Source organism: Saccoglossus kowalevskii, chromosome 5 (assembly GCF_978046115.1).
Source record: "Saccoglossus kowalevskii chromosome 5, keSacKowa6.1, whole genome shotgun sequence".
In the NCBI taxonomy this organism is placed as follows: Eukaryota; Metazoa; Hemichordata; class Enteropneusta; family Harrimaniidae; genus Saccoglossus; species Saccoglossus kowalevskii.
Window position 1 is genome coordinate 38,763,773 of NC_140645.1, and position 24,521 is coordinate 38,788,293.

Sequence of the window (24,521 nt, forward strand, 5' to 3'; positions counted from 1 at the left end):
GCGACATAATTACCGTGTAAATTGCTTGTGTACATTGCCTCGTACTACATCTGATATAATTACTAAGTAAATTACATGTGTACATTGCCTCGTACTACATCTGACATAATTGCTAAGAAGATTACATGTGTACATTGTCTCGTACTGCATCTGACATAATTGCTAAATAAATTGCATGTGTACATTGCCTAGTACTACATCTGACATTATTACTAAGAAGATTGCATGTGTGCATTGCCTCGTACTACATCTGACATAATTACTACGTAAATTGCATGTGTACATCGTGTCGTAGTGCATCGCTTGATTTAGTTAGGAAGCAGGTGTGTATTTTCTTAAGATGTAAAGTGGATAGCATAATTGTTGTCCTACATTTCATAAGTTAAATGTTAATTAATAACGTTTTTTTTTACTGAAAATTTATTTTTGAACTTTTCTTTTATATACTCTCAAAGAACCTGGAAAATATTGACATGTATATTTTTGACAGACACACATATATTTTTCAAAGTTCTAGTTCACACATATTATGTATTCTCGAAGCCCGTTAAACGGAATACCACAAGATTGAATGAAACGTCGTTATTAGCTTTTCATATCATTTTCTATTTATTGTTATTCTTTAATGTGTACTGCACATTCACTACACCCATGGTCCCAAGCATTGTCCCATTTTATCGAAATCGATCCGAGGTTCTGTTTTTGATTGTTCGGGAACTATTTCACGTGTGTATTTGTGAAGCTTTGCGAGCATTTTAATTACAATATCGTGATGTTGATCTGATATTTCAGTTGTTTCATTAGGATCTTCATCTAAGTTGTACAGACGAACAAGACGTCTTACGTCATAGTCAGGATCTTCAATAGCTTGTTGGTCGGAATTAAACCAATAATTGTCATCTGAAATAAAACGTTTTTTTTTATAAATACCAGTCATCAGCTTTCATTTATATATTTAACAGTGATTGCCACTAGAGCTTCACATTGTTTACACCCATAATACGCGCTCAAGACTTCAACTGACGTGTTTGAAATTCTATGTATCATCTTTTGGGTCTCTACAGAAACGGAGTATACTTTGTTTTGCAGCAAAGTGCTTGCGAAACATGTTAAGGGTATAATAATCCGCTATAATACAAACACAATAAGCAACTAGTACATTCTCAAACTTATTGAATCTAAATGTTTACTCTGTCGAACTTTTCCTGAAATGCAATGAGCAAAGTGTCCCTTTTTCACACACATTAATATTCAGGATATTGCGTATATATTTTTTTTACTCACAAATGAAAGCTGTCAAATAATTTGTGTATCACAACCAATGATTTGTTATGAAATGCTTACATGTAAAGCCAGGGCTTCCAGTCAGTAGTTTCCACTTTCCCATTTTAATAGCCGCTGTTGTTGTTATATCAAAGGCATTATTTACGAACAAGCCAGTTTTATAATGAATATTAGCGTGCGTTGTTGACTCCAGTGTAATCAACACATCGCCTCGGTGGGATTTATCCAATCCTCTGTAAGACATGCAAATGAACAAGTCAATATGCATTATTTCTACTAATGAAGCTGATTTAGACACATATTAAATTTTCAGTCAAACGAAATAGTCTGGAACAAATATTTTGATATTTCGCAAACTATTCTTGTTAAAAAATTGGAAATATCTGATTTATTTCGAAGTTTGCACGAATACTTGCGTCATTTTCTATGCAATGAATAGTAATCTTAGTAATACACTGAATTTAGTGATGACGTATAACATGTCGCAGCTACCATCCATAAAAGCTCTGGCAAATCTCGCGTAAAAGTCAACCAATCTAAGCAAGGATTACAAACTTCTCAAAATGTAGCGAGGGGAGAAACAACACCTTCCTCTTAAGAGGTGTCACCAGTTTCAGATACACTTAAAAGTATATGAATATATTTCCTATATGAGCAATCACATGGGTCGGTCGCGGTGGGCGCACTTCATTCCCGTACGAGAGCGTAGCGATCTCAAGGTAACACGATACATCCCACAATACAACTTTACGAGGTGGTTCAGTTGGAAACAGTTAGGGTAGACGGTCAGAGCGGGACCGGGAGATTGGCGACGGGAGAGTTTGGTCGTAGACTGCGTGGACGACAGTTTGGTTCAGTACGGTTCATCATATCACGTTGATGTACAATTAGGCCCTGGAACGTGCAACTCTGGGTGTGTGTTATATTATAAATGATGGAAATGACATGCAGTGACTTGTGTAAATAGTGTGGTCGTGAGCAGTTAAACATCATCTATGCGATAACCAGAAGGCACCATCAAAGCCAAGCAACATACCCCAAATTCAACCTAGACAGCGTCACTTATTTCCCCGGGTGACGAACCACATCATAATTTGTACACAAACCATTTTCATGAATTTTAAAGCTTGCGTGCAAATATCCCATAACTTTAATTTCATATTTTGTTTAAGCTATGTTCTATTCACGCATTGTATACGTCGCTATATATTCCATATCGAACAAGGCGCGGCGCACCGACGACCACCCTTTAAGTTAATTGATATTTCTTAATCGCACTTACAAGATCATATTCCACTGATCAACACCGTATAGCTTCTTCTTTCCATATGGATTGCCACCCGCCAATTTTACTAATGTCGGAAACCAGTCAGTGATGTGCATCAACCCAGTGTTTTCAGTACCACGTGATTCCTGGGGCAACAAATCACTATAAACAAATGCAACTGCTCTCACACCGCCTTCCCAGTTCGAACCCTTTCCTCCTCTCAGAGGCCAATTGTTACCTGCAGAATTTGCTATTGCCCCACCATTGTCTGTGGATATGTAAATGAGGTTATTATGCAAATGTTCTTGTTTACAAAGGTTGACGTACAGTTTAGTTATCCGAAGAGGATGAAGTCACTGAAACTGTTTTTCATTTCTCTTAATCTAGTACGCCAAGCTGGATGGAAGAGGGTTGGACACATTTAATGAAATAACAAACAATATATTCCCCAGCTTATGCAAATCGCGTGTGCATGTGAAACGAGTTGACCTTCGCTCCCTAATTACAGAACGGAATACACCGCTTATCAAAAATATCACAAATAACTACGTTTAGTCAGTGAACACTAGTGTACATTTTCAATGCCCCGTGTACAGTAGTCTTATATAAGTTTACTTATTGTTTTTATTAGTTTATTAGTCATTGGCGCGGAGAACAAACCATTATACAGGAGGGGTTAGATAACAATATGTAGTATTTTTTTTAAATATAATACTTTCTGTGGGTATACTGCAAAACGCACGGACATAGATAAGAAAGTAAAACACATCAGTGTTGTACAGTGGCAAGATCCATTGCGCATGCACGTGCGCATGGGTCTCGTATAAACAAATTAATAAAGATGGCAACTTTGACTGTTAATTAATTATAATCAGTACGAACTGAAATGTTACCATGCTTTAACTAGATAATTCCTTTGGTGATTGGAAGATACTAAAGAGGTCAAGGGCGATAATTTATGTAGGTCGCGCCAAAGACTAAAACCAAAATCGCTACAAAATCATAGCTTTCAAATTGCAAAGGCATATATGACAAACTACTAGTAGTTATTTCATGACTATTGTCGTAAATCTATATTTTAGTCACGTTTGGAACCTTCTAAACACAAAGACCGTTGTGTACAATATCGACGGCTTGTATAATTATAAATACAAATAAGACCAATAAGAACGACATATAGGCAACTGAACTGTTATATTAGTAATGTCGGAAACATTAGAACACGTAATGATGAGATTTGATTTACTGTTATGGTTCGAGGTGTTTTCTTACAGGTTAAAGACAATTTATAATAGACCATTTTCCGTACATTGCGAGAATCACGCGTTATGCGTGAAATCGAACGTAAAAACAGGACAAACAAAGGTCATAGCGTCGTAGTGGTGTCAAACATCGCGTGAGATTCGACAAACGCGAAAATATTTTGGGGGAATTTCCATGCTTAATAATGTTCTGTATACATTTGATGATATACAATTTCGATTAAGTGAGGGTATTTGAAAGCAATATTCCCCTGTCGAAGACTGGCCTGTCGATGTGAGCTACGAAATAAAGAAATTCGAGTTGAAAATCAAATCGTTCAATTTTTTCGACAGACGTTCGACGCGCGTCTTTCATGCATCTCGCGAGATCTCTCAGTTGAACGGAAAATCACATATTTATTCATGTCGTGACAAGCCGCGTTGGGTAATGTCAGACAAGCTCAATGCGTATTATTCTTATAAAAACCGCATTATTCTTATAACACGTGAATGGCTTTAATAGCGTGTGTGATTTAAAATTATATTCACCCCATCAACAAAGATAAGTTAATAATATTAGGTACATCTAACAAGTATTACCAGAAGTAAAAACAATCACACTGTTTTTCAACATATCATTCCTCTCTAGTGCATGGGTGATATTCGCTATAGCTTCGTCCACACATGACGTCATCCCGGCAAATATTCTTCTATCCTCGTTCAGTATGGTTGTCTCGTATTGCTTCACGTATGACTCTGGGGCCTGCAGAGGCGCGTGCACTAAGGCAAAGGACAGGTACAGAAACAGTGGCTGTGGCAACAAAATCATTACATACGTCAGTTCTAAAAGTGTATAGTTTAATTGTCAGTCGTTTGTTTTGTAGTCTTATTGGTTACAATCAAGTTGTTAACATTTTCAAGATGATTTGTAAATGTAATCCAAATTATTGTAGATATACTGTTACTAATCTACCTACTGTTTATTATCATAATAGATAATATAAACAAACAAAAAACAGCGAAAAATATCAACATTGCAGACCAAATGAAAGGTTAAAGCATATGCGTTAATACAAAGCAAGGTGGAAAACCAAACAAATCATATGACGTATTTTGGGGGGAAGGGGGGGGGGGGGTAAAATAGCTATATATAATTTATCGGACAAAATCATGATGCCTGAAACGTGTTTTTTACGCAAAAGGGGCTTAGGCTATAATACCACATACCTAATTTCAAAAACAAATACTCAAAATCTTTGCTATGTTTAAGCTAAAGTAATATGGCGGCAAAAATCACGTGACTGGTCCGAATATTTTTTCTGATGTCTGAAACAGTATATGGATGCAACATAGCGAGTTTAAATCAATCAGCTAACCGTGTGTACAATACTACTTCCCCTAATAAGCTGAAATACAAAATCACAACCAAACCACGTGACCAATTATTAAGAGAGTTGTAAACATCAACTTTATACATAGCTAAATACCAAATTTAATACAAAATTTACCAATAAAAATATTTCAAATAAATGTGTTGGGTCTAAAAAAGTGATTTTCAAGCATGTTTTGGTGATTTCCCTCCTTTTTCAGAATGTTCAATATGACGAGAAGAGTTTTTATTTGTGAAATAATAGCCATATACCAGTTATGCTACAACAAAACACAGAATGCCTAGACCCTCAGAAGGGGTTCAAGATGTTCACTATCGATTTTACTTCAGTCCAAGTTGACCAACAAAGTAGTGGAGGGAACTGTTCAAATTTGTTCACTGCACGCCTTCAATTTAAGACCAATAAGTTGACCAAGAAATAAGTAATTTAAATGTCTGATTGATTGCTATTGAGATTTTTATGACCAAAAAATCCATTGAAGAAAAAAAGACATAAGTAACATACAAGCTTCATTTGTAACCTTAATAATATGCTACTCAAACATACAAACAATGTCATTAATGACAATTTTAATGTTCGCCGCGACCCAATTGAAATTATTTAAACATATTCATATGTTTAATTCACTTTAAAAAAATCGTTTTAACTTGATGAAAATATTTTATATGGTAAGGCATTTAAGGCATATTTCTTTCTGAAAAGTTACTTTTAACTTAAGTTCATCAACCGAGACCTCATGTAAGCTGTTTGATTTTCTGATCACGATGATAATGTTGTATTAATTTGGAGGATTTTGAAATATGTTGAAACACAAGTTTTGTGATCATGCATCTACAATTTTTGCTAATCAACTTTAGCAGTTTTAAATAAATGTGGCCACCCACTCATGCAGCGAGGGTGACTATAATTATAATATATAACATTTAATTAATAATTTCGGCAACTATTTATGTCTAAGTGATATTCAATTTGGGAAATTCTTTTTCATGCATCTTTGCGATGTAATATAAATAACTTAAAGAAATATTAGTAATCAATTGTTATGCACATCGCACAAACGCTCTAGATGTCCCTCTTTAATGTCTTAAGTAAAACAATAAACGTGCATGTTTTTGGGAATCCTTTCTCATAGATCACAGGTAAGCTGGATCGTGATGTGTCACTATTTACCCAACTTTTAGAACAAGTGACTGTGTATGTGAATATTTATTTTTGTGCTATATAAATAGAAATTGTATGAAACGCACTTATAATGTACACTATTTTCAAATTGTATCTAAATCAATATTCAAAAAGAATCTATCTGTGGTTCAAGTAATAAGTTAGAATTACTGATCACTTCACAACTTATGTGTAACATATTGCGATGCCAGTATGCATACGTAGCGTATAATATTAAATGCGCCCCGTCACAGACTATAATAACTATTGTTCTTATTAATATCTTATTCTAGTCAGCTATTGACCACGATTTCCTAGATACGATGGTTATAATATTTCATCACGATCAGCCATTGGCCTAAATTCTGATTAATTGAATGAAATGTAAAAATTACACATTCCACGACTTGGAGTATTGCCAAACGCAGCATTTAAATTAATCAAAGAAAACATAGTTATGTATTTCTCAAGATACAACATCCGGTACTGTGTGTATGACGTATGTATACATGTTAATGATTTACTAGCATCGTAGACGGCATCAACGACCCAAAAGATTGTATTACTTACTTTACTCTGATCATGCGCATTGATAATGTCCACTCCTTCCGTTGCATACACAAATGTAGAAAAATTACCACCATATTGGCTTACTACACAAACATCATTTTTTCTGAGATTTGGCATATTTCGTTCAATGTATGTATAATGGTCTATCCCTGGACCAAGGTAACCTACACAAACCCCACACATTTATAATAAAAAAGAAAATAAATAATTTAAGTTAGAACATTTAAACGTGTCGCTTATTTATTTGTTTAACACTGGTCTGGGCTATTTATTTACTAATGATTCACAAAATATGTCACAATGTTCAATTCAGGTCATCCAATTTCAATATTTATCTCATGCCCAATTGATGAATTGTATTTTACGATACATCAGTACTATTATTGTGTTGATGTGAACATAAAGATATAGCATTAGTCATACCAGTCTTGATACCGTGAATTATATTTACGGATACTCACCAAAAAATGTGTCAAATCCTCTGTTATGTGGGAGGTATCTGTCAGAAAAAAATCCACAATGCCATTTGCCAATTATGTGTGTAGAATAACCTGCTGTTTTCAGTTTTTCTCCTAAAGTAGTCTCATCTAAGGGCAGACCTCGAGGATGGTATCCTATTACACCAGATCCCAGACCCAAGTGTATCTTGGAATAAAAACAAGAATACTGAGTTAAATACGGTGGTATATGCAATATATTGGAAATGTGCTTAAATGTTTGGATATTTCCACATATACACAAAGGTACTTTCTGATCAACGAGATAAGCTGGTGCTTTAACATGACGTAAGTAGACAGAGAAAACAAAGTATTATATTCAAATAAATGTATCATTTAGCAGTAACGCAAACTAAGTATCAAACTTATTTTTGAGTGTTGCTTAGCGAACATCAGCTTTTTATATAATTTTACCAGCTGTATATAAGTTATTTAAGAACTCATTTCTAATTAGCGAACGTCGGATATGGAGTATGTCATGTTTACTAGGCTACTAGCATAATACGACTCTGCGTTGCATTTCTAAATTTCTAGATAGAACATCAAAACTGCTTATTTTAGAAATTCTAGATAAAAAAAATAGATTCAGATTTCGACACATATAACTCGCGAACATCATACATGCTAATCTTAAACATCCAATAATAATAATAACAATTAAAGCGCGGTGGTCGTCGCGCAGCGCGTGTTCGAATTTCATGTAAATAAACAATGTATTTTACACACGTTGTATACGTCGCTATGAGTCCCATATCGAACAGGACGCGGCGCGACGACTGCTGACAACTTCCATCAATACATACTATTATTATACATCTGTCGCCGTAACGCCATAAGTTACAGCGTGCTGTGATTTTGCGATATTTTACGGGGTATTTTCATCCTACCATATAAGAAAATGCGAATTCCAAATATGGAATGATTACGCGCGTAAGCGTCCTCCAAAAATAAAAAGAAACGTGGCTGCCACCAGGGTTTGACCGGACTCCACACAAAGATGTTCGTTGATTCTGTGCTAAACTTTTTGGATTTCGGTATTCCCATGATGTATCCTTGGAAGGAAAAGATGTATAATAATAAGGTTATTACGAGGACACCTCAAAGTATGCTATCAGACAGTACGCTGTCGCATCGACCTCCGCTGCGCGTCGGTCAATACTCGTAATAATAACCTCATGCAACTCGCATTTTAGCTGCCCACCTTTCTAATTATTATATAAATAGTATTGTGGTTTTTTACAAACAATAAATACACAATTGGTAGGATTGAGATACGACACACTATAGGCACACAAACACGAACTACCAGCTCCCTACAACTGAAACATTCACACCCTCAAGTTCAAAGCTCTTGGCGAATGTCGAATGTCGACTACTGCATGAAATGTATCAAAATCCTTAACCCACGATATCAAATTAAATCTGTGTTGTATCTGCAGTTTGGAAATTCCACGTGATACACCCTGTTGGATATTATTGACAAACCTCCCAATTAACTAGTGATAACCTGATTGATCGATGCTCGCAATACGAAATTCCGGCAATATTATTTATATTATAATTTATAATAATATTAATAATTGTGTTACTCCGCTCCATGTCACAATAACGTGATTAACGTCTAGATGATATAACAAAGATTGGATAGGATTACCTTCGAAGTTGGACTGGCTTAGTCGGGGCGATTAATTTGTTTTTGTAGTTTAAATAAAATAAATAAAAATTGCGAAATGGAGGTGTTAGCGGGAAATCCCCTGTAACTGCGAAATCACCCCGACTGGTTTATTCTGCATGACCCTCTATCGATATTAATGTGTGTTCTAATTAACAGTCATTTAAGCCAATCACAACGTCTCTTCTACTGACCTCTGACCGAGAAGACAACGGCTGATATTAGCAGTCGGTTTGTTTAATTCTACGACTAGTACGAGTTACTTTTTTACACAACGACGACTACGACAAACTCGAATTTCAACGTGCCACCATGTTGGGTCTGCAGTGTGACCTTTACCATGCTGACCTCATTATGCACCTATTTCCGCGCCCACCCCATTATAATATGTGCATTCATGAATATTTAATAGCAATGAATTTCCTGCAGAATAAACCAGTCGGGTGGGGTGACACCTCCATTTCGAGATTTTTTTTAATTTTATTTAAACTACAAAAACAAATTAATCGCCCGACTGCGCCAGTCTACCTCGAAGTATTCGTTTGCACATAATATAGAATGTCATACGAAATAACCTACCTACAACGATGATTTGTTATGTAACACAAGGCACGTGAACATACAACCTTAAAATATATGAATACATATTATCAGGTGCAGATGCCTAACATAACAATGGAAATATTATTCCGATGCCAGGTGTTTGTGACCAAATTACACTTTACTACCCGCCAACTTATCAATGTCAAGTTTTATCTATGCCATTTCAATAAACCGAATTAATCATATTGCATAAAAGAAAGTATTTGAATGCTAAAACTGGTATAATCAATGTCAGTATGTTAATCACATACATATTAACGCTGTTTATCATAACATTTCAATTTCTATTAGTATTTTCTAACTAACTATCACCGAATTATATCTGAAGCTAATAGTAATTTTCCACAGTGATATCTGCAATGAATCTGTTGTTCCAGTGCTATTTTTTGATGATATATAGACACACACAAACCCGGTCCATTTAATCGTATGTAATGCCATTTGACGCAACAACATGCCATTCTACGATGCGGGATTTGAGTCAGTGGCGGATCCAGCAAAATGTATTTGAGGGGTCCAAGCTACGCTTAAGATATACGGAGCGTAAATCGTAGAGAAGCTATGCGTAATCCAGATAATACGAATCGTCATGCGTTTGGAGGGGGGCATGCCCGCCCTCTGGATCCGCCAATTTCAAATAAATGTATTTTTCTTGGCGATGTCAACATTGATGTTGCTAGCAGCAATAATGCGCATGCTGCCTATGACACAGTTCTCAATGCCAATAATTTTCAACAAATTATACACTCTCCAACTAGAGTAACCGAATCAACATCTACAACAATAGATCACTGTCTTGTGAATTTTTTTTGATTATTTTATTGAAGCCGGTACCCTAGAGGCGGATCTTAGTGATCATTTTCCAATTTTTGCTGTTTTTAAACATTTACGTCATATATTTAACACAAATCCAACAAATAGTTACAAACATGACTTTTCTTTGTTTAATCCTGAATCATTCAAAGCGGATGTTGCAAAAACGTCATGGATACCAATTTATGAAATATCAGATCCAAATTTGGCCTACGACGCCTTTTACAAACTGTTTAACAACGTTGTCGCTAAACATGTCCCAAGGATTAAAACTCGTTTTTCGTCCAAATCACTCAAAAAGCCCTGGATTACTAAGGGACTGCTTGTCTCTATTAAAAATAAACACAAACTATTTTCTAAAACAAAACGACATTCTGTCAGCTCAATAGTACATAATCAGTATAAAAAGTACCGTAATATTCTCTGTAAACTGTTGAAAGCTGCCAAAAAGTCGTATTTTCGTGACAGATTTTGCACCTCCGCTGGCAATAATAATAAAACATGGCAGGCCATTAATGAAATAATGAATGGAAACATGTGCAAAGCTGGAACCCCTCAAAAATTAAAATCAACCACCAAACCAGAAGAATTTGTTACAAACAGTAAGGATATTGCACATTTGTTCAATTCTTACTTTGTTAACATTGGCCCAAAGCTTGCTTCGGAGATTACCTGTAACACCAATTTTAATGACTACCTTGGCAACAGACAATCAGAGTCATTTTTCTTTCGCCCTGTCTGTGCACACGATGTCTTAAATGAAATTGACAAATTTGACATTCGTAAATCCGTTGGTTATGACGGTATTCACCCAAAACTTGTGAAAGTGGCTGCTGAATATATTGCCGAACCAATCGCCTATATTATAAATTGTTCCTTGTCGAAACTGAAAAAAGCACGGGTGACTCCCATTTTCAAGAAAGGGTGTGCTTATGAAGTTGGAAACTACAGGCCGATTTCCGTTTTACCTGTCTTCAGCAAACTATTCGAATCATTCGCCAATAAACAGTTGTGTGCCTTTATGGACAAATTTAAAATTCTTTCAGAAAATCAGTACGGGTTCCGAAAGCAATATAGCACTAAACTCGCCTTAGCTGATCTCACAGCTGAAATCTCAAAAAGAATAGATGAAGGTTTTGTCACACTTGGTGCTTTTATAGATTTGAGAAAAGCTTTCGATACCATTGATCACAGTATTTTGCTAGCTAAACTACAACAATATGGGATTAGAGGGTCAACTTTGAACTGGTTTAAAACTTTTTTGGACGGTCGGCAACAATATGTCAGTACTAAAAACAATGATTCTGACTGTGAAACTATTTCCACAGGGGTACCACAAGGGTCAATCCTAGGCCCTCTTCTTTTTTTAGTTTATATTAATGACATTTCTCGATCATCCCCCCTTTTTTCATTCAGACTATTTGCTGATGACACCAGTCTATTTTATTCCGTAAAAGACCGTTCTGTAAACCTTCACACACTTAATATTGAATTAAATAAAGTTGCTACCTGGTGTAAATCAAATAAATTAACTATAAACATTGACAAAACAAATTTCATGATTTTTCAGACAGCTCAAAGAAAAACAACTATTGAGGGCGTATTATCAATTGATGATTTGTCATTAAGAATGGTGTCGTCAGCTGTTTATTTAGGTGTCACGCTTGACTCAACACTTTGTTGGAGACCCCATATCGATAACATTGTTAAAAAAATCAGTAAAACAATTGGGATAATCTCATACTTGAGGCATTATTTACCAAAATCCATTATGATATTACTTTACAACTCGTTGATTCTCCCACACATTGCTTATTGTATAGAAATATGGGGACACACTTTTAGCACATATATTGATCCAATTTTTAAATTACAAAAAAAGTTTGTCAGATTAATTTCTTTCTCTCATTTTCGAGCAAATACCACACCACTTTTCCTGCAACTTGGCATTCTTGATGTGTATAAATTATGTAAGTACAATACATGTTTATTTGCATACGATTTGAAAAATGGCCGCCATGCACACTCTCTGGATAATTACGCCTTATCAATATCACATCCATACCATACACGATCAGTAACCTCTGAGAAACTTGCCACACCACAAATTAATTTAAGTTCAACTAAGAAAAGTCTGACATTTTCTCTTGTAAAACATTGGAATGAGCTCCCAACTTCGTTAAAAATATTAACTTTACGAAACTCGTTCAAAACGGCATTAAAAAAATATCTTTTAACTAATGTATAAATACTTGCATTATTGTAGTATATGTATTAGTATTGTCTATTTTTGTTTTCTTCATTATTATTGATTATGAGAGTTTGTAGTCTCTTTACTTACTTAATTATGTATTTATTTATTTATTTTTAACTTAACAATATAATTTTTTTGTGTATCACTATTCACAACAACGTATATTTTAACAGTTGAGTATGGTTTTGGGGCCAGGGACTAGATTAGTTCTGCTAGAACTACCTCTCTGGTCCCCACCAGGAATAATATATATATTATTATTATTCATTCAGATAAAGTTCCCTGTACAATTGTCTCTTTTTTCTGGTGGAATAAATCTATTCTATTCTATTCTATTCTAAGTATTTGTTTTGCAATTTCACAATGCGTGATTTAAGTACCTGTTTTGCAATTTCACAATACGAGATTCATGTATTTGTTTCACAATTTCACAGTGCATGATTCAAGTATTTGTTTTGCAATTTCACAATGCGAGATTCAAGTATCTGTTTTGCAATTTCACAATGCGTCATGTCATTTAATTGGCGTTATCGCATTCTGCGTTCAGCCATTTGGAGCCATCCCATTTGACGCCTTAGCATTTAGAGGAATCTCATTCGTCGAATGCGCCCTCCATCGATAAATTAAGTGCTCTGAAAAATGGCGCCGAAGAAGGAAAACTTGCAGGCCGATCGCATGTAAATCGCGCTAGATGTTATTTGTCAATAGTGGTTCTGTTTTTACGACATAACAATGGTGAAGAGCTTCTCAACAATCAACAGGGCATGATTATTATTATTATTATTTATTATTTATTTATTTATTTATTTATTTATTTATTTATTTATTTATTTATTTATTTATTTATTTATTTATTTATTTATTTATTTATTTATTTATTTATTTATTTATTTATTTATTTATTTATTACACCAGAATGACCATTATTACAGAACTTATGAACAAAATACAATGGTAGTAATTATGGTGTGGACCATGGCCCAGACTGTCAAGTAGAAATTGACAAAGTACTAGTAAGGGGAAACAAATTACTATTTACATAACGAAAAGTAATCTATATGATTTAGATGTTCGTCTTAGTTCGGGAGTTGAGATTTATGGGCGGGTAATGGTCATACGACTACATATTATTTTTTCTTCAGCGAGTTATTGATATATTTTTATTTCTACAATGATTGTAGATTGTTTTAAGCTTTATTGCAGTGCATGCCGATGACTACTGTGATGTAATATACTCCCAGCAACGTCACATCTGCAGATGTATCGACCGTTTAAATATAGTTCACGAAACCGTCAAGATGAGATTCGGCTGAATTTGAGGACTGTGGCTGAACAATGTCCAGAAATGAAGTAATACCAGAATCTATAATTGGTGTTGTTCCTACATTAATATAGTAAGTGTTACATTTGATATGAGAATTTTCTGATCATCATTGCCATCTGTCTATGTACATGTATCTATAGGGATTTGTATACGGATTCTCAAAGTGGATGCATGGGATACATCTCAAAACGCTCGAGTTGACGGAAATATAATTCTTTGTGATACATATTTCATATTTTCATCATACATGGCTATGTTATGCACCTACAAATACCCATTCTGTCTCACTGGAATAAAACAATATACACACACTTTATTCCAATGGCGCCAGTACACCTTGTCTTTTCAAGGAAGTATGAACTTTCCGCATGAAGTATCATTCATAATAGCCGCGTATTATGTCCGTATGTGTGTGGAAATCCCTTATCTAAAGCTGTTCCGTACGCAAAATACAAACAATAAGACTGTCATAATATCTTTTATAGAACATCGAGAAAAAGAAATATATAAAAAAATAATTCAAAATTGTAATGAGCACCAACAGTTTAGCTATTCCAGTAGCAAAATGTATACACTTCACAATTGATTTTTCCTTCTAATTTAATATTAACATGACATTTTTCATTTTGCCTTTTCAAATCCATCTACTTTGCAATTAATGTTACTTTCATGTTGTGTCGAAAATATTAATAATGACATCAGAGGATTTAGTAAGGTGAAGAGAATAACAAGACATAACTAAACAAATGTAATAAAACAAACAATAAAACTGAAAAAAATAAACACTAAAGAAATATCAAAATAATAACTTCAATATTCTCGCAACTTTTAATCAGGGGATTTATAGATATTGTTAATAATATTGTATTACAAAACTAAAATACGTTGGAGTGACTGACATATTCACTTGCTTCTTGAACCAAGGCTAATTTGTGACGTTTTATTCATGGACAAATATAATATAAAATGTAATAAGAAACTAGTTAGAAACAGCCCTAGTACTGACAGTGGCTACTATGTTACAGTTGACGACGCATATTAATTCAGGCATGCTGGTCGAAAGTGTTCTTACGGAATCCAAATCATGCCCTGTTGACCTGTTGATAGTTGAGAAAAAATGAACCGATATTGACAAATAACATCTAGCGCGATTTACATGCGATCGCCCTGCAAATGACGAATTTCCCTTCTGCGTCGCCATTTTCCAGAGCACTCAATAAATTTGGCGACAGAGGGCGCATTAAACGAACAGGCTTCCTTCAAATGCGAAGGCGTCAAATTGGATGGCTCCAAATGGCTGAACGCAGAATGCGATGGCGTCAAATGACACATTGTAAAATTGCAATACAAATACTCGAATCTTGCATTGTGGAATGGCACGAAGTTGTTGAGTCACATGGCATAACATACCATTGAATGGCATATTCTAAATTTTTGCAGGAATACGTCGCCATAATCCATGGTCGATTCCACTCACATCATTGTAATCAAACTCTGCTTAGCTTTTTCCGGTATTTAAAAAACAGATCTGATTTCCTGTATGATGTTATTGGTGTCTTTTGTAATCGGTAAATAATGTCACAGCTTGAATGATGTCATATTGAATGCTTAGTGTCACAGTGTATCTACAAAATTCGATATAGCATTTCAGAAGTAAGAAGTACACGTCACAATACGTCTTATTTCTAGGGTGTTTTGTTGTTTCACGTCTTTAAATCAAAAACACTTTCAATCTTCACATGGACACATGGTAAAAACTACTCACAAACTGTTGTCGCTCAAAAGTTCCTATCCAGTACTTTCATTTACATGTAGGGTAGTTGATGTAAATTACATTCACTGCTTATACAGTCCATTACACACTGATCATAGCTTTGATGGTTTTCACTGGCTCAGCCGAATTTAAATCATTCGTAAAAATAGGGGTCGGTTTCAGAGAACTTACTCAACCGTACGCTATTAGACAGGGCAGTAGGGAAAGTCAAAGAACACAAAGCAATCGTTTGTCAACAATCAACTAAACAATTTACTAAAACGGAGCAAAACTGCTGACAAGTACACAGCAAAATCATGAAGACAAATATACACGTACTATAAGGTATATATTAGGTGATGTTAGCGTTACGTATTCAGTGTGTTGCCAAGGTGAGTCTGGGAATTAGAAAAGCCGACAAAAATTTGCATACAGCATTTATTGCGGGAATATGACAAAACAATTCACAAGAACAAACCAAAAGAAATGACAAGTGCACTACACTTCATAGCGAATAGGAGAAAGATAGATATACGCCGTGGTTTATATGAAACGATGTTAGGTGTTATTTAAAGTCATAATCATAAACATGACATGAATGCCATCAAATAGTAATGTGGTAACAGTGTTATTGTACTTAACAACAAGATCGCTGTATCTGCCAAGCAAACTTTAATTTGAACTATTAAGGCCAGTCCGTCACTGCAAAACTCTTGGTTTAGACAACAAGACAGTGTTGTTGTTTAAAATTTTAAATTCGCGACACGTAGGGAGAACGTTTAATACAACAAAGCGAAATTGAAACACTCCAACTAGTGTGCGACTCTCTCCGCAAATATTTATTCAAATGAACCAGATTCCTAATGTACATAATCGACAGCTTGGGACACTCTACATTGAGATGTAATTGGAACCACCACCACTGTTCACCAAGATCAATTAGGCCACGAGGTAATTCGCCTCATGTCTTCAGTTGTATGTTGGTAAGGCCATATTTTGTACATGCAATTATTCCTTAAATAAATTCCATAATGTTTACTTGCGAATCCCCAGTTTGAGTTCCAGACTCTTATTTAATTTAGTTCACTGTTTTCATTACGTAAGTCATGCTTGCATAAAGTTGTTTGCATTAATTCATAAATGTACCACCAATAAACACTTTAATGACACACATGTGTCCCCGTAAAACACTCAGTGTTTTATTTTGTTTTAGTTTATTTTGTGTGTTTACATTGTGTTTAATTTTCATCTAAAGCGACAAACACTTTTCCAAAAGCACAAAATCGCTACAGTATTGATAGTAAATACAGGTGTAACAATATATTACATGTTTTCTTTTTAATTTCAACAGCCTGCTTTCATTTAACGGTGTGTTATAATGAGAAAAACATAAAAGTGCTTCCAGGGTTTTAGTGCACTAATTATAGTCATCATATGATTAAAACCTATTACAGACATCGTGACAGCTAGCTAAAGAACAGAAACAATAATTTGACAAGCATTATTACGAAGAAAATATCACTATCATAACTTCACTGTCCCTGGTATTCACTGTCGAGGTAATCGAACTCAACTTCAAGTGTTCTAATTGGTTTACATAAAGTGATACATTTCCAAAGGGAATTGAACACGAAGTCACATTTAATAATTTATTGGTTTAAATTTGAAATTTGTTACATGATATTGCTACACTGTAAACTATGTTTTATAATATGACAAATGTTTTCTCCAACTTTTAAAGTGTTTTATAATTAAACACACTAAGTTTTTTCTTAAAATCGCGAATGACTTATTTTAAAACATCGCTGTTTAATAAAATAAAACACTTTTACTGTTGTGTTAAAACTTTCAAAGTGTTTAAAAGAGTGCCCACTTAAAGTGAGCATAATTACGAAAAGTGTGTTTGATAAATACACTTGAAGTCAGTGTTTATATTGCAACATTTCAGGGATGTTTTTACACCTAACACATTATGTAAAGTGTTTCAAATAGACAGGGACATGTATAAAAAGTACTTATTATCACAACACTTTTAAAAAGTGATTTTTACTAGACACGCATTTTGAAAAACGTTTCCACCAGAAGTATGTATCGAAAAAAGTGTTTATCATCGAAACACTTTGGAAAGTGCTTTCCCGCAAAACACAATCTGAATATTGGCAATGCTTGTAGCAGGGACATATTTTAAAATGAATTTCCACTGATAACATGGTAAAACACATTATCATTTCGGAAATACTAGTATATCAAATGATGTGTTTCATGATAAAACACTTTGCATTATTGTACATTAATACCAACATATGATAAACAAATCACACAATCAAGTACGTATTTAATCCTAAATATAAACATTAATAAGGTGTGTTTGAGTAAAATATTAATCAAAACAGAATGTGCAGCAGAATAAGTACGTTCACTGGAATTCAAAATTCTTGTGAAACTGCAGATGCAATGCCCAATAACTGTTAAAATTGACACTTCAAAATAGATGAGTAATTAACTGAAACAAACAATAACATCTTCAAACCATTTCTTCATTGACATCAATGAAAGTGCCCAATCTTGTTGTACCGAGTGCAATCTCTCCGGGCACATCGAATTCCTGGGAAAAACAGAAATAGTGGAACAAACAAAACAATCATCAATTCCAGAGGAACATGCTCGTTAGAAATAAATTTACCCTATTGCAATCCCATTCTAATTTAATCCTCGAATTTGCATATATGCACTAAATACATTTATTTCACTCATCTTCTTGTTTCAAGCAAGAGGATAATTGAATCAGAAATATGTGATGTAAAAATATTAGTGTTGTTAAAAGGTAATGCACATGTAATGTGAAAATGCGCCATGTTTCCGGAGGATGTCGGCGAGAAGATTATGCAGTATGGAATTATCTGGTCCTGTGAACATTTGAGTTCAATCGGCTATTGCAACAATATCATCGTACCTTCGGGTTTATTTAGGTTAATTCCGATCGAAAATGCATCATTCGGTCCAAGTAGTTGTTGCTTCTATAACGAATATGCCACCTATCCACATACTCCCGATATGATAATTCTGTCATGAATTAGTTTTTGCGTATCTGTTAATCGACTTAATTAGCTGATTATTAGCGAATTGCTGTGTTATGTCTGTCATCGTTTAGGCCTATTTGAAGTTTTGGACGGAACTTGGCTCAGTGATTTGGAATTAATTACGAGATAACCGTCGCTATTATGACTACGAATTCTGACAGTTGGTATTCGTAGTTATTAATGTAGTGAACGATTAATCAAAAGATATGACGTATTCAGTACTTAGTGTTATTGGCTTTATGATTGAAGGTTACGCCCTAGAGTCCTTTTACTGTTTTGTAATTGGTTAGAGTTTTGAAAATGAATAAAGAGAGTTTTGAGTTGGTCTTGGGGAGTACTCCACGAGAGACGCAGTCCAGGAGAGTGTAAGTCCAGTCCTGGAGAGCTTTGGGGCGAGTGTTGACGCAGTCTAAGAGAGTCTTGGGTCAGCCTTGCGATAGTCTTGGGGACTTTTCCCCAGGGCGCTGTGTCTTATAGAATGCTCAAAAGACCGACTAAGACGGGAGTTGAAACGTATTTCGTTGTGTGTGTCATTTGACTGTAAAGCTTAAGTGAATTCCTGATTCCGTACCTCGAGGGGACGCGATAGAGAGACGAGACGAGATTCCCCCCTGACAAGTGTGGAGAACCCCTGAGAAAAGAAGAATTTCCCCCTGATAATTCAATCATTGAATGAGCGTGCGCACGACACAAGTTATCAGTTACTTGAACACGCAACATATAATAGTGTTCACTGTGAACACCGTCGTTTACGAAAGGTATCTCAACATGTTTACAAAGAAGTAGCAAACTAAATTATTGTACAATTTTTGTTTTCATATTGTATATATTGTATTGATATATATGTTTATAGGTACAACATCACCAGTTGATATCTTAATCTGTTTTCCGGTTCTCGAATCGGCTCTGCTGAAAAGAAAAACGGTATTCATTTGAATACTTACCGCATGTCTCCCAGTCATCAACATATTCCTTGATGGTACACAGTGGTTTGCGACATAGTAATTTAGAAGTTTCACTCCGTTGCCAGCCAGTCTGTCAATTGTAGGGGTATTCAATACAGGATTGTTATACCCAACGTCATTCCATCCAAGATCGTCCACAACTATGAGCACTATATGTGGAGGTGTTGCTACGCCCAATACAATGCGTGATATGAAAAGCAATAGGAAACAAACGATAGTGCTCGTCATTTCCCCGTCCAAGTATTACAGAGTAAATTGGCAGAGTTGGCAATACATGCTATGCTATACACGCACCAACACGTGTCATCACACGCACTGTGATTAGCTGTCGCAAATCTACAATGAATGACGTAGACATCTGTTTGAGAGTATTAATTGTGTGTTATTGTGAATCGAACTAAGTATTAATAGCAAATATTGATTTGTGATTTTTGACAGAGTAAGATTATTTGCTATTTTCTTTTTCTGTACACCAACATATATTTATAATTAGATACAATGGATACAATGAACAATCCTGCAGGTGTTCCGAAAATACTATAAATCATGTGCTACAATAGGGTAGATTACAGATTAATTATATGCGATATAACTATGCGTATAGTCCACCATCCTCTCTGCTTTATTTATGCCTTCACAGAAATTATAAAAAAGACACATGTATTGCCATGTATGTTGGATATATTGCAATGATTGTTCAACAAAGCATTATTCATGTTATGACTGAGTGTCAGGAAACATCAAGGCCCCGTACCATGGATATGAATACAATGTTGTTTTCGAAAACGAAAGAAGATTGTTAAATTAGCATTTAATACTAAATTCGGCATGAAATAAAACTGTCAGTTGCCAATAACAACGGATTTCAATATCGAAATTAAGGAATTCTTAAGTATATCGTGGTCTGCTTTGTATGTTAAAGCTCACTCGGTCGCTTCTAGATTTCGAAACTGATGCCGCTGCTCGACGTTGGCTCCCGATTGGGTCGCCCGATCGTGTCGATGAACTAGGGTTAGCCCGGGAGTGATTTATCCACGCAAATGCGATAAACGAAGTCTACAGAGCGCGGGTAAAGAGAGATAAATTTGTCCTATTTTTTGTAGTGAGTGCAAAACAATATCAACGAAAGATCGACGTATTTCCCTAGCGTCGACTTCTCGGTAAATGTCACAGTCCGGAGGAAAGGTTTGCATGATAGTCGATCCGCAGATTGAGTGAAAAGTCTGAGGACTCGTAAATAAACATTACGGTATATATGCAAACCAGACAATCACCAAATGTGGCGTAATTCAATGCAGAATGAGATGGTCGTGACATAAACTTCAGAAAATAGTTTTATGTCAAGCATCAGTTTTTGGAAGAAATAACTGTGTGTACGCTTATATGGACTTGTACAGCGGAAAATCGAGACACGTGGTGAATTTGGGACCCCGTTATCGGGAATAGGATTTGTATAGATTTAACCTATTTTTTGTGAAAATGTTTCTTTCAATTATTGTTTTTTTTGTTTGTTTCAATATTTTTTCTCCAGGAATGTGATTTACTTAACACCACATGGCACATTCATTTGTATCAAAGGCGAAATATGTTATTGTTTATTTTCATTTTACCATATTTGATATATTTTGCTCATAACCACTTTCCAAAATGTATTTTCGGTGCAGATACTTATGTGCCACGTGCACGTGTTCTGATAATGATTTTGAAATTGTGTTTCGCGTTATCATACGTTAATTTAGCCCTTCTACAATAATGTCTTGATATTTGATCTTGTTGCATTATGTTTATTATTATTATTTTTTATTGAAGCATTGGTGTACTTATAGTTGATTTGTAATAAACACCATTGCAATATTTTACTAAAAAATACATGCAAAACCCGATCTAACCAGATTTAGTACGATCTGACTGTTGTGGCACAATCTGGTTATATTTAGCAATATTGAATTTGAAAAGCGTCTACTTATCGTTCAGGTTTGAACATTGTGTTAATTGTTTGTGTACGTTATCGTCTGCGACAATTATGTTACATTTATTGTATCAGGTGTTTTGTTAACAGTTCTACATCAGTGAATTAATGGGAAATTTTCACAGATGCATCATCAAGTAGTTAATCCGGATTGATATGTTATATAATTTATCGTAACATGTGTTCACATTTTCCAAACAATCTCTTTTGTTTGTGTCTGATTCATTGTTTGCATTGTTTGTGGTGTACGATAATTTGTACTTCGTCATAACGGAATATAAATATTATTTACATGCAATATCCCTATGTGCGTAAGATCGAATGTCTTTTGCTCGTAAAATTCTATGGACAACTGAAACATAAGCGTCCACGACGCGATACTGTCGATTTCCTGTTTATCTAGCGCGTAATTTCAATTTAGATATTTTCCAGGATATCATAATTGAAATAATGCACTGTTCATTGTTGCGTGATAACAGGGATAAGTCTCGTCGGTTATTGTACTCATCCTCCTGCCTTGCCCTGTCATTGTGATGCAGCATGACGTCCTTTATTTCCTAAGTAATGGGCAACATGCCAACCTATAATCCGCGCGAGAACAATTTGTGCATCAATGATGTTCATCCTGAGCTGAATGTGCGTTCATTATTATTATTATTGTGTAGTATAGTCTCCACCAGTCAATTTGCTGCTATCATAAAGCAGAACATTTGACAATTATCATAGCTGTACAACAGTACCTCCATAGATAGAAGGAATGTGGCTGCACCAACGTCACACGCAAACAGTATTGTTGTAGTTCATTCTCGCCAATTATGTTTTTAAATTGTCACGCGTAAAATAAAAATAGAAAACGAGATTTTATATGTGAAATATTAAATGTGATCATATATATTGCGAGTGGACGAATGGTTGATATGAGGTGTGAAGTAGCATTTTAGTGCATCCGTTATAGAGTCCCTATGCCCATAAACTCGCACTACGCTCCGCTGATTAAATATTTCGGTCAGATCGCCGGTGCTTGCTGACACTGTTTTTTGTTCGTGCAAATTGTGACATTCGCCAAAGAGACGGCGCTGAAGAAACAGAAGTCATAAGTCATTTTTGCAAAAATGTTGTACTACATACTACAAAAGGCAGAAAAAAAAAACAATTTCTCCCTCTTAATCTTTTAATACCTTCTCCTTTGTTTCCGAATACACCATCGTATTCAACATACCGTGTCGAAGTCGAAGTGCACCTTATAAGAATTAACTATTGTGATCAGGTCACCAGTAACATAGTAACTATTGCAGCGGCTATTGTTTGGTAGAGCCGAGTTCAAATCCGGGTTTGAACATTGAAAACGATCGACTTTATATATTATGAGATTTGATGCGTACATACAATGCGAACATATAAATAACGGCCGTGATCACAGTCAGCCGGCGTACACGAGATGATAACATAAGATGGCGGCCCCTATAAAGTAAATATTGGTAAATCAATCACTTTTATTATCTTGTCTACGCCAGCTGTAGTTTTGTAGTTTTGCCAAAAGTATTTTATTTGCATTGTATGTGGGTAAAATATGAAAAAAAATCGGATAACAGTAGAAGACTTGCCTGTCAAGATATTGGGTAGGCAGTCGGTGATTTGATTTTCCAACACTCACAATGCATTCACACAAACATCACGACCAGAAATCCTCGAAGCGAGGTATAGCCCAGGATCACGTTCGACGCTGTCTTGAAAAGCCATCATAAAAAAGGTTTATTACAAGCATGTGAAACTAATAAACTAATGGATGAGACATATGTTTTGTTTTTAGGATGAAAATTTGACTCCAATTTTGATTTTGGCACGGATTTTAGTTGAATATAATTGAGCCTGGCATTCATGCATCACGCACTGAACCCCAGGACGATGACAACTATCAGTGTTGTTGAACGAAAGTGTCTACAATGAACACAAGTATCTTGTATGTTTCGCGGTAACCCGGCTTTCGACATTTATACACTCGCGTAGTATTTATTTTATTGAAAAAAAACAAGAGAATGTATGCATGTATTGCGTTTTTTTTAAAAAAATAGGCATCAAAGACAATTGGCAAGAAGAACAGTTCACTATACTGAAGACGAACTAATTAACAAACTATATATATATATATATATATATATATATATATATATATATATATATATATATATATATATATATATATCAGTAATTTTAATGAAAAAAAAAGTAATAGTGACACCTGTTGTTTAGTGTGATGGACCCCCACGGTTGGGTACAGGAGCTTAACAGTTTATAATTAAAAGTGTTTTCCATAAGAAACATGAAACCATCATACATGGCCTTATAAACAGCCTTTTACTTCATAGTGGTGTGGGTGGAGTAAAGCTGTGATTATTTTTATTACTTTCTGACCATCTAGTTTGCCATTTACCATGTCCATATAAACTAAAGCTCCAGCCAATATCAGATTTGACTACTTGTTTCAAGCTATGGCACTTGGAAATGAGTATGGTGACATGTGGCAAATGTCCAACTGTCTTGGTTAATAAGATTGGTTAAATTTCAACTAGAAACAGGTAAACCAGTGTACCTGTATGTATGAAGCCAGTGAATTTTATTCAAGCCAAAGAAACTGCATCTATTTATATAAATACACATGGACAGAGAATATTATCTT

General features: G+C 35.0%; 1 protein-coding gene across 1 annotated transcript; it reads right to left on the reverse strand.

Moving 5' to 3' along the window:
* Window positions 1-582: 582 nt before the first annotated feature.
* On the reverse strand, window positions 583-20,185 carry LOC102807780 (arylsulfatase I-like). Its single transcript, XM_006822556.3, has 7 exons — window positions 19,855-20,185; window positions 7,376-7,559; window positions 6,915-7,078; window positions 4,393-4,603; window positions 2,567-2,819; window positions 1,345-1,517; window positions 583-900 (listed from the first exon to the last, which is right to left on the reverse strand). Exons 1-7 carry the CDS (start codon window positions 20,101-20,103, stop codon window positions 644-646), a joined length of 1,491 nt encoding a protein of 496 aa, XP_006822619.2. The 5' UTR covers window positions 20,104-20,185; the 3' UTR covers window positions 583-643.
* Window positions 20,186-24,521: the final 4,336 nt, after the last annotated feature.

Excerpts from the sequence above, each read along its gene's own strand:
- LOC102807780 (XM_006822556.3), bottom strand. The coding sequence starts at position 20,103 with ATGACGAGCACTATCGTTTGTTTCCTATTGCTTTTCATATCACGCATT. Across the intron at positions 1,518-2,566 it reads GATCAGTGGAATATGATCTT|AGGATTGGATAAATCCCACC; the intron begins GTAAGTGCGATT and ends CATGTCTTACAG. Across the intron at positions 901-1,344 it reads TGGAAGCCCTGGCTTTACAT|ATGACAATTATTGGTTTAAT; the intron begins GTAAGCATTTCA and ends GTTTTATTTCAG.